The sequence below is a fragment of the Sylvia atricapilla genome, chromosome 5 (genome assembly GCF_009819655.1).
Source record: "Sylvia atricapilla isolate bSylAtr1 chromosome 5, bSylAtr1.pri, whole genome shotgun sequence".
NCBI lineage: Eukaryota > Metazoa > Chordata > Aves > Passeriformes > Sylviidae > Sylvia > Sylvia atricapilla.
Window position 1 is genome coordinate 23,186,299 of NC_089144.1, and position 13,583 is coordinate 23,199,881.

The 13,583-nt window shown below is 55.3% G+C and overlaps 1 protein-coding gene across 9 annotated transcripts in view; it reads right to left on the bottom strand.

The window, feature by feature from the left end:
- Positions 1–4,359: 4,359 nt before the first annotated feature.
- Positions 4,360–13,583, bottom strand: part of PPP6R2 (protein phosphatase 6 regulatory subunit 2) — a 55,427-nt gene continuing 46,203 nt past the window's right edge. For 2 of the 9 annotated variants that reach the window (XM_066318949.1, XM_066318948.1), the window contains 7 exons: positions 12,813–12,940; positions 11,811–11,968; positions 9,859–10,012; positions 9,386–9,474; positions 8,801–8,978; positions 5,241–5,393; positions 4,360–4,547 (listed from right to left, as the gene is read on the bottom strand). In XM_066318949.1, coding sequence (XP_066175046.1) covers positions 4,510–4,547; positions 5,241–5,393; positions 8,801–8,978; positions 9,386–9,474; positions 9,859–10,012; positions 11,811–11,968; positions 12,813–12,940 — 898 coding nt within the window. In that variant the 3' untranslated portion in view covers positions 4,360–4,509. Of the gene's footprint in view, positions 4,548–5,240; positions 5,394–8,800; positions 8,979–9,385; positions 9,475–9,858; positions 10,013–11,810; positions 11,969–12,812; positions 12,941–13,583 lie in introns of those variants that run through there. The other 7 variants (XM_066318954.1, XM_066318951.1, XM_066318955.1 and 4 more) reach the window with 5 other exon arrangements.

A 13,583-nucleotide genomic window follows, 5' to 3' on the forward strand; every position in this document is an offset into this window, starting at 1 on the left:
GTACCACACTCCAGCTTTTCCAATAGATCAACTCTGTTTTTTCTAAACAATTCCTGTTTTTCTGATCAATCCTGGTTTTTCCAATAGATCAATCCCTGTTTTTCCAATAGATCAGTTCTGGTTTTTTCTGATCTATTCTGGTTTTTCCAATAGGTCAGTCCCAGGTTTTCTGATAGATCAATTCCCAGCCCAGCCAGTGGGGGCAGAAAGGTCCCCTCAGGATGAGGGGGTTCCCTGAGGGGTTGGGATTTCAAGGCCTGGCCCAGGGATGTGCTTCAAGGATTGCCACTGATAAATCAGGATTTTAATGACAGTTTCCTGGCCAGTATGGGAAAAATGACTGTGGGATGCCACTGGAGAAAAAGAAATAATTGAAATGATATTTCCTTTAGACATGTTCCTTGGGAATGTCCCTGAACCTTCACTCCAAACCTTTCACTGGGAAGTCTGGGAACTGGGGTGTCCAAGCCCTTTGAAGCAGACACTGAGGGCAACACCAGGCTTTTTGGGGATTTTTTTGGTAATTCTTTTTTTCCCTTTTTTTTTTTTTTTTTTTTTTTTTTTTTTCCAGTCCGTGCCTGCCCCCCAGGGTTTCCATTCCCTGCCCACCTGCATCTTTCCAAAGAAATGTTCTTGATGAAACCTCAGGCTGAAACCTCGGGATGAAACCTTGGGTTTCCATCCCAGGGGCAGCAACACCTTGGGACACCCAGAGAATTTCCCTCAAGCATTGCAGGATCCCAACAAACAGCTGGGATTTTGCCTGCCTGCCTGCTATGTTCCAAGGGGAGCAGGCATTCTGTTTTAGGGACTTTTTGGCTGTGAAATTGCTAAGGAAATGACCAGAATATTCCCTGCTGGCTGCCTTTCCAGGGTGCTGGGTGCAGTGGGAAGAGGATCTCACCCCTGGGACAGGCAGGGAATTCTGGACACGCCTCTGGACACCACTGGAATGAGGGGTACAGAAACCCCCCAGCCTGTCCTGAGCCCCAGGAATGCTCAGTCCCAGCCACTCTGGCTCCATCTGCAGCTCCACACTCTGGGATTTGGGATTCCCAGCCCTAAGGAGCCCATTCGTCCCACATCCACCCAGGGACATGTGCCACAATGCAGGAATTACCCAGGACTGGCCAAAGGGATGAGGTTTATCCCTAACTGTGCCCAAGAACCTCTCCCCTTCCCTCCCCTCCCCTCCCATCCCAGTGTGGAGCAGCTGGCACAGCAGGACCACCACATCCCCAGATCACTGCCCAGGCGGAAGTCTGGAATCACTGCATGGAACATTTCAGAACCATCCCCCAGGAACCTGGCCTTGCTGCTTTTGGTCCTGACCCTGGAGCTGTAGGGAGATAAAAGCCCAGCTCCTCGTGCTCCCAGTGCGCCCTTCCCAGATGTCTCACAGGACCCAAGTGTGTGCGGGTAACTGCAGAATGACACAGATATGTGTCCCCTCAGCAGCCCCAGGGGCAATCAGCACCACGGACCCCTGTGGATACAGGAGACCCCAAGCACCAGGCAGGAGGGAAGCACAGAGCAGGACCTGGGGAGAGCCTTCATCACTCAGACACCGGGCTGAGCAGGGACAGGAGGTGAGGGGACAGGGGGACAGGGAATTCCATCCTCAGAAGCCAAGAGATCCTGTTCCAGCCCTGGGAAGGGCACAAGGAGAAGGAAAACCCCAAGTGGGAAACTTCAAGCCCTCCGCAGGGACGGGAAGCTCTGCCTCAGAAGGATTTCCTGTTCCTGGTTCCCCACAAAACCACTGGAGCCAGGCCAGGAAGTGGCTCTGTCTCTGTTGGAGCTGCAAACCCTGGCAGCCCAAGCAGCGGGAGTCAGTTCTGGATCAGCCTCTGGCTGGTAGGAAGAACAACCCCAGGGGAGCGGAGAGGTGGAAAGAACTGAGAGCCTCAATCCCAGCTGTGGAGGCATCATCCACAGGCTCCAAAACCATGGAATTTGTGCATCTCCACAGGTCTGACCAAGCCCCAGTGATGTGTCTCAGCACTAAGTAATAAATTAACCCGCTAACGAGCCCCAGTAATGAGCTGTGTTCAGACCTGGATATGCCCAAGGATATTATTATTATAATCATTATTATTAATATAATTACTATTATTATTAAAGCTCTCACTGCCACTCAGGGACTCGAAGCTAAAGCTGAGCAACGCCAGGCTGGAACTGCAGCGGAAGGCACGGACAGCCCCATCCTCTGGGAGACACCCCAGGGTTATTGCTGCCCCATCCCTGTCCAGGTGGAATCACTGCTCCCAAAGCTCAGCATCCCGGGGGTGGAGGCCCTGTCCTGCCCCTCAGGCCACGTGAGGGGACCCTGCTGTGACCCCATCCCACCCAAACAGGAAGGGATCCCAGCGGGAAGGATTCAGCTGTGCCTCATTCCCCTCCTCTCCCGATCCCACACAGATCTGGGCATGGCTGCCACTGGCACAGGCAGAGGGAACAGGCTGGAAGAGCACTCTGGCATCCCCTGGGATCCAGCCAGGCTGTATCAGCACATGGATCCTTCAGCTTCCATGGAATCAGCTCTGGGGCCCTAAGAATGCTCGAAGGGAAGCCGATGTCCAGCAGAACTCTAGCACCAATCCTTGGAAAATTAAGACTTTAATATGTCTCCAACCAGGACCTCAAAGCCACTGATCCTGAGAGTCCTGGCTGGAGTGGGATTGATCCCTGAACACCGAGCGGGGGAAGCAAAGCACAAAGTGAGATTTTTTTTTCCCTCCCAGTGCAATTAACTTTAAATTATTAATTTTAAATTACACAGAGTGAGTGAAAACTTCCAGAACAAGAGCCCTGCACCATCAGATTCCCAAGGAACTGGGGCTGAGGGATGGCCCAGCCCTGCCAGCAGCACACAGGTGGCCCACAGCCCCAGTAAACTCCAGCAACCCAGGAACCTCCAGAATCCCAGGAACCTCCAGTACCCCAGTACCTGGGATCCAGCCCCTTTTCCCTCCAAGCAGAACCAATCCGGGCACAAGCCGGGGCTGTGGGAACAGTGCTGTGGCACTGGGACACAGCGGAGCAGCCCCTCAGTGGGAACACCTCGTTCCCCTCAGCCCCTTCCCAGCCCAGGTAGGGACATTCCAGGAGCAGACAGCACAGCACAAGGAGGGGATTTCTAGGCAGCCTTCCTGGGAATGTGAGATACTTCCCATCCTCAGGAATGCACCCCAAAGCAGCTGTCCAGCTCCCTGTGTGCCAGGCTCCAGCCTTTACTCCAAAGAGAGGATTTTCCAGGATTCCACATGCCAGAGGGTTCCAGCTCAGCTGCCCCAGGTGGCCCAAGCCCCCAAAGTGCCCCTCATGTGCCCCCCAGGCTGGGCTGGCAGTGAGCTCACAGCCTGGCACCAGCACAGCATTCCCCTGAGCAGGGCTCCAGCCTGGGCACATCCCATATCCCACATCCCACATTCCATATCCCAGCTCCAGGTGCTCCCTCACCCAGCCTGCTCTCCCATCCCCCCTGAGGGACCCGGGTGTCCCCCAGGGCTCTCCGTGTCCCCTCCCCAGGTGGGCACGGCTGCAGCCGTGTCCCATGCAACGCTGTCATAACCAGGTACAAAGTGCAAAAGTGTTGCTGTTCCTGCATCCATTAAAAACTTTAAAAATAGAACAAAACAAACAGAAAAAAGGATTTCCATCATCATTTGCAAATACATTAATTCAGTCTCCAAAGAGCCAGCATACCCCTGGTCACCTCCTCGTGGGCAGGATCCCCTGCGGCCAACACGGACATCAGCAGGAGAGGCCACCTCTGACCCAATCCAGATCCTCCCCGATCCACCACGTGTCCATGGAGAGCCTGGAGCAGTGCTGGAATGGAGGGACATCCCGTGCCGTGCCCTGGACAGCTGGGCCTCAGCATCATTCCCTGGCTCCGCCTGGGGAGAGCCCCAACCTCGGCCCTGCCCCAGTCTGAGCCCTCCCTGCTCCCTCCCATGGAAGTGTTGGCATTCCTCCTCTCCTGTGAAATGTTTCTGGTAAGGCTTTATTGCTCTACAAAGCGGTGCAAAGGCTGCCCGAGGACAGCTCCATCAAGGAACTTTGGTCACACGGCTGCGGGATTTGTGCGCTGGCCCCGGCCGCCGCTGGACCTGCTACCTTCCCAAGAGAAGCTGAATACTGTGTGCAATAACACTGGGAAAACAGCACTGAACCCCAAATCCAAAACAAGAACCAGGGGTACGGGGAAGGGGACAACTCAAATCAGGCAGAAGGCTTGGGAAGAGCCCGTCATTCCCGTGAGGACTGAACTCAATGCTACATTTCGACAATGCCGAGTGTCTTTCCGAACGGATCGGTGCTGTTGGATCTGCGTGTCTGGTCCTGAACGCCAGCTCGCTCTCATCAATGCAGCATTTATTAAAAAATAAAATTAAAATGAAAAAAAAATAATAAAGAATTGACAAATTGCATCACCAGGGAGCAGCCTGGCCTGGCTCACACACGTCCCGGGGCGGCGGCAGTGGCGGCATCAAGCGGGGCCGTTCAACGTGGCTTCGGGGCAGGGCAAGGCCTCCTCACTCCTGCAGGGACACCAGGGAGCAGCCTTAGGTACATGGGACACACCGGGAAAGCTCCCAAAGCCTCCCCATCCCTCCTGGGAATGCCCTTCTGCTGGCACCTGAGCCCCTCCCTCTGGTTGTGCTTTGTCTGCCCACTGAATTGTTCTCAGCTCCCTATGGAGAAACTCCCTCATGGAGTATTACCATGGAGTATTATCATGGAGGGAAAATCAACGTGGAATCAGGGAATGGCCTGGGTGGGAAGAGGCCTTGAAGCTGTCTAGTTCCAACCCCTCCCAAGGTGATCAGAGGGACAGGGCATCTCTGCTGTGAGGACAGGCTGAGAGATAGGAATGCTCAGCCAGTGAGAGCTCAGAGCCCTTCCCAGAGCCTAAAGGGGCTCCAGGAGAGCTGCAGAGGGACTGGGGCAAGGCCTGGAGGGACAGGACACAGGGAACGGCTTCCGACTGGGAAAGAGATTTGGGTGAGATTTTGGGAAGGAATTCCCGTCTGGAATTCCAGGGAAGGTCCTGGAATACAATTCCCAGAGCAGCTGTGGCTGCCCCTGGATCCCCGGCAGCGGCCAAGGCCAGGCTGGACACTGGGGCTGGGAGCAGCCTGGGACAGTGGGAGGTGTCCCTGCCATGGCAGGGGTGGCCCTGGAGGGGCTCTGGGGTCCCGTCCCACCCAGCCATGCCAGGACTGTGCCCTCACCTGTCTCTCGTGGCCGTGTCTGTGGCAGGTGTGACAGCAGTGACTCTCTGGTGCCCGTCCGTGTGTGTGGCCGCACTGCTCCGGGCTCGGGGGGCACCGGCCGGCCCCGACTCGGCCCCGGGGGGCGTCTCCACAGCCGCTCTGTCAGAGTCACTGCGGGACACAGCAGGGACGTGGTAATGGAGCTCAGCCCACAGGAAAAGCACACTCATACTGCAACCGGGCTCAGATTCCAATAGGGAAAACAAAATTCCTCCTGCTCTCCTCACACAGGCCTAAATATCCCAACAGGAATGAGAACTGGCAATAAACTGGGATTAAAAACACCCGGCACATCCTGGAGGCTCCGGGTCCCAAACCCAACAGGACACAGAAGAACAGCTCCTTGAGGGAGGCAGTCCCAACTCCTGCTGCAAATTCAATCTGAGCATTCCCAAACTGCCATTCCCACTGCCACTGCTGGGGTGGCACAGACTGCTCTGCTCTGCTCCGCTCCACAGGTTCAGCCCAAGGGGCCCCTCAGGCTTCCAGGGCACCCAGAAAATTCTGGATTTAGGGCAGATCCTGAAATCCCATGGAGGAAAAGCCCTAGGGACTGGATGTTCAGAATCCAAATGTGAAGGTGCTCCAGGGACCACAGGGGTGCCACCCGAGGGACAGTGTCCCCAGTGAGGCACCAACAACCAAAGCTCAAATCCTGGCAAAGGAGAACTGCAGGAACAAACCCTCCCAATCTCTTGTTTGGAATAAACCCACCCAGATTTCCAGCTGGAGAAGGGATTTCTGTGCACATCCCATTTTCTGGCTTCCAAGGCAGAGGATGAACTACCCCAGGAATGATTTTCTTCCCAGAGAAAGAAAATTGTTCTTCATCCAGAACAATTCCTTCTCCCAGAGCAAACCTCCACAAAAGGGAGGAAAGCTGGAGATGGCTGAGCTGGAATCCTGTCACCAGCTCCGGGGGAGTTCTCATGGAATAAAATAATCCCAGCTGGATAATTGGACATGTGATGGAGATTGGAGACTGAGATTCTATTTCTGGAGCACTTCTCTTGAAAAAAAACATAAAAATGAGGAATAATGAGATCTAAACATTTCCTTTCCTCCAGGGCTCACAAGCTCCTCAGAAGTACCAAAATACACCTTGGAGAGACACAGGGCTGGAGCTGCATTCCCAGGAATGTCACTGCAACACCACTTCCCACACAAAAAACTGGAGCTTGACATTTCCATGACTCTTAGGAGAAACTTCTGAAACCCAACCCCTGAAGTTTCCAAAGAGCATTCCAGGGTTACCTGAGCACCCACAGGGCCTCAGGAATTTCTCTGCCTTCCCCAGGCTTCTGGAAAATCCCAGCTGGACACACAGGGCCAGACCCAGGAGTGACACAACCCCAGCAAGGAGTTTGTGTAGGATGTCCTGTTGTCCCTTGGACACTCCAGGGATGGGACCCCAAACCTCCCTGCACAGTTGGATCCAAACTGGGAAGCTGAGAGCAATTCCTGAGCTGCATCTCCTGGCCTAAGGATCCCCATGGGGTGGGGCCCACGGAGGGTGCAACATCCAGAGGATTTGATGGGCTGCAACATCTGGTTCTCCATGGAATCCACAGAGGCCTTGAGCAGCTCCAAGGATAAAAGACCTCCCTGTGGATTCCAGGGACAAGGGGAAGGAAAACCCTGAGTCCCTGAGTCAAGGAGAATCAGAGATCTCTTTGTGGATTCCAGTATTCCAGCGGCACAAGGGGAAGGAAACCCTGTTCCTACAGCAACAGGAATGGGGTTTGGTGTAGGTTTTGGGAAAGTGCTTGGAGAGAGTCACAACCCAGAGAGTGACTCCAGAATGTTCCTGATTTCCCTGGAGTCCTTAAGGAATGCGGTAAGACATGCATATTCCCACTGCAGGCAAAGTGGTCTGGGAGAATTGAGGACACTGGGAAGGTTCTGGGTGGCTCCCAGTTCTTCCCACTGGGAGCCCAGGCTTGGAGCAGCTCCAGTCCCAGCTGTGGCACCACTCCTGTCCTCACAGAGCTTCCTCTGGGATCTCTGGCCATGGACACACCTGTCAGGGGAGGCTGTGGGTGCCCCAGGATTTCCTCTCTTTGCCACAATGGAATCAGCTCTGGAGAAGGGCAGGCAGACAAAGGCAGGCAAGTTTGGGAAGCTTTATCCCTATGGAATGTGGTACAGACACTTGGCTGGAGAGGAGAACATTCCCAGTGTGCCAAACCAGGAACAAACACTTCCCTCCTGCCAGGAATGCACGGTGAGAACATCTCAAAGAGGATGAACATGGGAACAACTGGAGCTGGATATCAGGAAAGGTTCTTGCCCCAGAGGGTGCTGGGCATTGGATCAGCTCCCCAGGGAATGGGCACAGCCCCAGAGCCCCCAGAATGTCTGGACAAGGCTGGAGTTGTTGGGCTGTCCTGGGCAGTTGGACCAGTGACCCTGTGGGTCCAGCTCAGGACATTCCCTGATCCTACAGGAACTCAGCCAGCCCCAGGCAGGGTCCTGCTCTGCCCACAATCCAGGGCAAGAAATGCACCTGGAGCACAGCTTGGATCAGATCCAATGGACCCAATTCCACACAATCCAAGAGGAGAGGCTGCTTTCAGCATAGCTGGAACTGCTGCGCCTTCCCTAACCTTCTGCTTCCCACCAAGCCACAGCCAGGCCACTCCCAGGCAAATTATCAAAATGAATGCATTTCTATAAATTAACTGCATTTATCAGAATTAATGCATTTCTCAAAATGAGCTGCCTCCAACCAAACAGACCCTGGGATAACTCCTGCCCTAATTCCAGGCAGTTTTGCAATCCCAGTGGTTTCCCAGCCCCCTGGGCCCCCAGGAGCTGCTGCTGGCTGAGGTCAGCCAGGGATGACTCCAAACTGTCACCAACCATCGCTGAAGGGAAACTCCTGATCCTGAGTCAGGTGCACAAATGCAAGCACTTCAGTAAAAGACACAAGGAAATCCATGGAAGAGTATGAGGGAAAACCTCAGAATCTCACGGCTGGGTGAATCTCTGTGGGTGCACCAGACACTGACGGAGTCGGGCAGTAGCTTCTCCTCTGTGACTGGAGCAGGCTGGACTGAGGATGCAATTCCTGCAAACCTGCCCAATCCCTGGATCTGCTCCAGCCTTTCCTGGTGCTTTTATCATTGATTGGCTTTGACAGCGAGGAAAACGAGAACCTGAGTGGGTTAAACCTTCCCCCCATGGCTGCACGAGGATCCCATGGGAGCCTTTACTCTGCTTATCTGAGCAATCCATCCAGATCCTGCCCTGGGCTTGGATCCCAGATCCACACGGACAGAGATGCTTCTGTGACACGGCAGTGGCCCAAAGGACATGGACAGAGGTGCTCCTGTGACACTGGAGTGGCCCAAAGGAGCCCCAAACCCTTCCTTGGAATAAGCCTGAGCTGAGTATGTCCCTCAGCATCCCCCATGCCACGCCAGGGGCAGGAACAGACATAGAGCCCACGGGAAAGAGGAACCACGCGGGACCATCCCAGCCCAGAGCCAGCCCAGCCCACAGAGATCCCTTCCCACCTGGTGGGAGCCGCCCTGTCCTTGCCGGGCTCCTGTGCCGTGGGTTCCGTGGCAGCCTTGGCCTTGTCATCGTCGTCGTCGTCGCTGTCGGAGCTGCCTGAGGAGCTGCTGTCCAAGGCCCCCAGCGGCGCCTTCCGCGTCCCGCACGCGTTCCACACACAGGGAGAGGCAGCGCTGGCTGCGGAAGGAACAGCCCGCTGCAGCCTCGGGAAAGCTCCCTGCAACTGCCCGAGGGCTCACACAGGGCCTGCAGCCACTGCTGGGAATCATGGGATGGGCTGGGTGGGGAGGATCTCAAAGCCCACCCAAGTGCCACCATGGGCAGGGACACCCCCGCTGTCCCAGAGTGCTCCAAGACCCGCCCAGCCTGGCTTGGGACACTTGCAGGGATAAATGAAGTGTCCCTGTGGCATCAGCTCCAACTCACTGCAGCTCCATCCCTTCCCTGCTGACACTGTCCCAACAAACCCCTGGGATTTCTGCCTTTGTTTCATTCAGTGATCCCGCAGGGAACCCTCAGGTTCGCCCTGCCCCAGGAGCTCCATGCAGAGCTCCCAGAAGCTGAGAGGCCCCTGTGTCACTCACAGTTCTTGTCCTGGCCCTGCGCTGGGGTCTTGTCAGTGCCGCCGCTCTCGGTGTCCACGGGGGAGCTGCATCGAGGGCCAGACTCGGAGCTGGGGAGGGAAGAGCCCTGAGCACGGAGCCAGGATCACCCCAGAGCCTCCCAACAGCCCCAGAAGCAGTCACCGGCCCTGCTCTTCCTTCCCATCACTGTTCGAGTTTCTCTAAACCCTGTTTACTGGTTTTCTACCTCAGGGAGGACACACAAATCAGGGCTGTGTCCCAGCCCCAGTAAGGAGCACTGGGAAGCAACAGGAAGCATAAAGGAGCCCTAATCCAAGATCATCAGACAATATTAAACAGTAAAAGGGAAGGGAAGGGGAAGAGCAAAGAGAAGGGGAAGAAGAAAGGATTACAGCCAGGCCTTCCATTAAAACATATCCCAAACATTCGCCCATTCCCAAGCCCCGAGAGAGCTGGAATTGCACGGCTCTTACCAGCAGAAAGGCTGGAAGTCAGTGAACTTGGCCCAGCCCTTCTCCTCCGGGGCGCTGCTCTGCGGGGTGGCCGAGTCCCACACGCTGGAGCCCACGTCCATGGCCACGGGCGGCGCAGGGCTGGCGGGCTCGAACACGGCCGTCCAGCCTGCCCCTGCAGACACCACAGCCTGGGGTGCCAGCCCAGCCTCAGCCAGCCAGAACAGCCCAGGCAGCCAGGGACAGACCAACCCAGCCCAGGAACACCCCAGGGATATCCAGGGATACAGCAACCCAGCCCAGGACACCCCAGGGATCCCAGGCACATGGCTATCCAGCCCAGGACACCCCAGGGATCCCAAGGACACAGCGACTCAGCTCAGGAACATGCCAGAGATCCCAGAGACATCCCAGGGACATCCCAGGGATCTCAGGGACACAGCAACCCAGGCCAGGGCTCCCCCTGCACACCCACACGTGTCGCATGGAAATCCCTCTATGGATGTTTATTCCCAAAAGAGGACCCATGGAGACAAATGACACCGTGGGTGGCTTCATTCCCCAAGCCAGTGATTCCCAGCTCCAAGACCCTCAGTTCCCTGCCAAAAGCTCCCATCTCCAATGGTTGGGTTTTGGTAGTTTCAGGTAAGGAACTGATCAATGGATTCCAATATTAAAGATCCTAAAAATCACCTATTGCTTTTTTTTACAGTCCTGGACAATTCCTCCTCCAGAACCTACTTCCACTTCTAGTCCCTCTTCCTACTTCCAGTCCTACAAATCCCACCTCTGGATTAGCATTTTTCCTCAACTCTTCCCCAGGAAGAGGGAGGATTGCGGAGCTCTGCAGGAACAGAACCAGGCGGGAGAGCCCCCCTGAGGATGCACCCCCAAAACTGATCCCAAATTCCAGCCGAGTCTGCAGAGGGTGACTGGGCTGCCACACACAGCCCACTGGGACTGGGAGGTTTATAGTGGAATTCCAATGAACTGGAATTATTGACACTTCAAACACATGCAGAGAACAGGATCCTGGGGTAACCCTGGCTGGTGCTCACAGCAACAACACAAAGGCAGCACCCAGAGAAAAAAAATGGTTTAGAACTCAAAAAGCTTAAAAAAATGGATGGTTAGGAAAATGGTTTTGTCCCTTGGAATCATTCTGCTGACAGCACTGTGTGTGTCCAGCACTCCCACAGTGTCATTTACATGTAGAGTTGGGAAAATCCCTCAAGGGAGCAGACAAGATGGAAAGGGAATTTACAGGGGCTTGGAGGTACAGGACACAGGGAATGGCTTCCAGCTCCAGGTTTAGGTGGGATCTTGGGAATTGGGAATTCCTGGCTGGGCTGGAATTGGCAGAGCAGCTGTGGCTGTCCCTGGATCCCTGGCAGTGTCCAAGGCCAGGCTGGACACTGGGGCTGGGAACAGCCTGGGACAATGGGAGGTGTCCCTGCCATGGCAGGGGTGGCTCTGGATGGGCTCTGAGGTCCCTTTCCACCCAAACCATTCCTAGATTCCAGGGAAAAAACCTGTCCCTCTGCACGCCTCCTCCAGTCACTGCTGGAAAAGCAGAACGGGCAGGGATGGGGGTGTGGAGACCCCTGGCAAAGGTGGGCACACAACTCCTGTCCTAGGGTGGGAGGAGTTCAGGTCACATCCTTGCACTGCTGCGTTGACTGGGATTTGCACTGAAGGATTCAGGGAACCACAGAACCATGGATTAGTTTGGGTGCAAGGGGACCTTAAAACCGCTCTCATTCCAAGCCCTGCCATGGGCAGGAATCCTGGGATTCTCCCTGTGGGGCTGCCTGACACTGGGCCGTTCTGGGGCAGGACTGCAGTTCCAAGAGACTGCATTCCCGTTTCCCCTGGCCAGGAGGGACTGAACACTCTGCAGGGGAGCTGGCGGTGTGAGCGCTGCTGTGCACAGACCCTGCAGACCCCAGGGCTGTGCTCCCCAGAGCTGGTACCTTGGGAGGGTTCTGTGTCCTTCCTCTCCGGGGTGCTGCCCTTGTGTGGGGAGGGGGGTGGCAGCTGCTCCTCCTCCTCCTCCGAGTCCACGCTGCCGTCGTGGTCCCCGTTCTCCAGGTCACTCTTGGAGCTCTCTGACGTCTGCGAGGCTCCAAACCTGAACGGGAACCGGGAGTGAGCCACGCCCACATCCCTCAGCTCCTCCTCCCTGTCCCTGAAACAGCCCAGAGCCTTTTCCAGGATTGTTTCCACCAGAATGTTCCCTCAGTGCTCGGGGCAATCGTGGGTGGCCGGAGAGATTCCCCCATTTTCCCGAGGGCTTTGTGTCAGAATTCCCTAGAAGAGCAGGACAGCGCCAGAAATGGGGACACCACACAAACCAGTCCCCAGCAAGGGGACGGGCACTGGAATAGAGCCCACCCCGTGCCCGGGCAGGACCTGAGGCTGTTGATGCTTGGCAAGGACACAGTGAAGTGTTGAATGTTTTCCCTGTTTCCTTTGATCACATTTCAGACTGCGAATTATGGAAATAACTTTATTTAATAAATGGCTCTGTCAAAGGGATGAAAAATTATTTCAAAGCCAGAGATGCCCCTGGGAGATCTCTTGTTCTCACTTTTCTGATTTGAATGTTCTGAGAAAGAACGTTCTGCCCACTCCCCTCAGTATCACCTCCTCCTCCTCCTCCTCCCCCTCTTCTACAAGGATGAAGGAAGGAACAAATTCCAAGTGTTTTGCACTAATAGTGGGGGGTTTTAATGTATTCAATGGAGGAGTTATTAATCAGGTGCTCCCATTGTTAATGAATTCCCTCAAACTAGATCTGTCTCCAACTCAGGAGAACCCTCAGCACAAGTGGCAGGGAAAGCACTCGGGGCTGTGCCAGATAAAATCTCTCAGCCCCAAAACGCCACCAAACCCAAGGACTTCCTCCTGGCCTGGACTGGAAGGTGCAGATTCCCAAGACCAGAGGGGAAATCAGGGCTCTGCTTTCACCTTACCGTGTCCTGGACTTGACCTGGGTTGCGTAGGAGATCTCCTTCTCCTCCCAGATATCCTCCTCCTCCTCGTTGTCGTCGAACTGCTGGATACGCTCATTGCAGCAGGCCTCAAACAGGGAGGCGTTGGGCTGCAGGACCAAAGGGAAATCACATTCCAGGGAAGCTTTGGAGACACTGCCTTAACCCCAAGGCTCAGGGCTGACTAAAAGCAGCTTTACACAGGAGCTGGGATCACCTGCGATCACCATAGTTCAGCAGCTGCTTTGCTTTGGGGCAACAAACCAGTGAAGGCCAGAAAGAGCCTGGCAATGTTTAGATCCATGAGAAATCCATCTCTGCCTATGCTGCCCTAAACTCTGACTGGAAAGATGATCTAAAGCTGGGGGTGTCCACAGCTGGGGGTGGACAGGAGAAGGCTCCACCAAGAGCTCAGAGCCCCTGCCAGGACCTTAAGCGGCTCCAGGAGAGCTGCAGAGGGACTGGGGACAAGACATGGAGGGACAGGACACAGGGAATGGCTTCCCACTGCCACAGGGCACGGCTGGATGGGATCTTGGGAATTGCGAATTCTTGGCTGGGCTGGAATTGGCAGAGCAGCTGTGGCTGCCCCTGGATCCCCGGCAGTGGCCAAGGCCAGGCTGGACACTGGGGCTGGGAGCAGCCTGGGACAGTGGGAGGTGTCCCTGCCATGGCAGGGGTGGCACTGGAGGGGCTCTGAGGTCCCTTCCCACCCAACCCATTCCATGGTTCTATGATTCTAAGAACAGACTG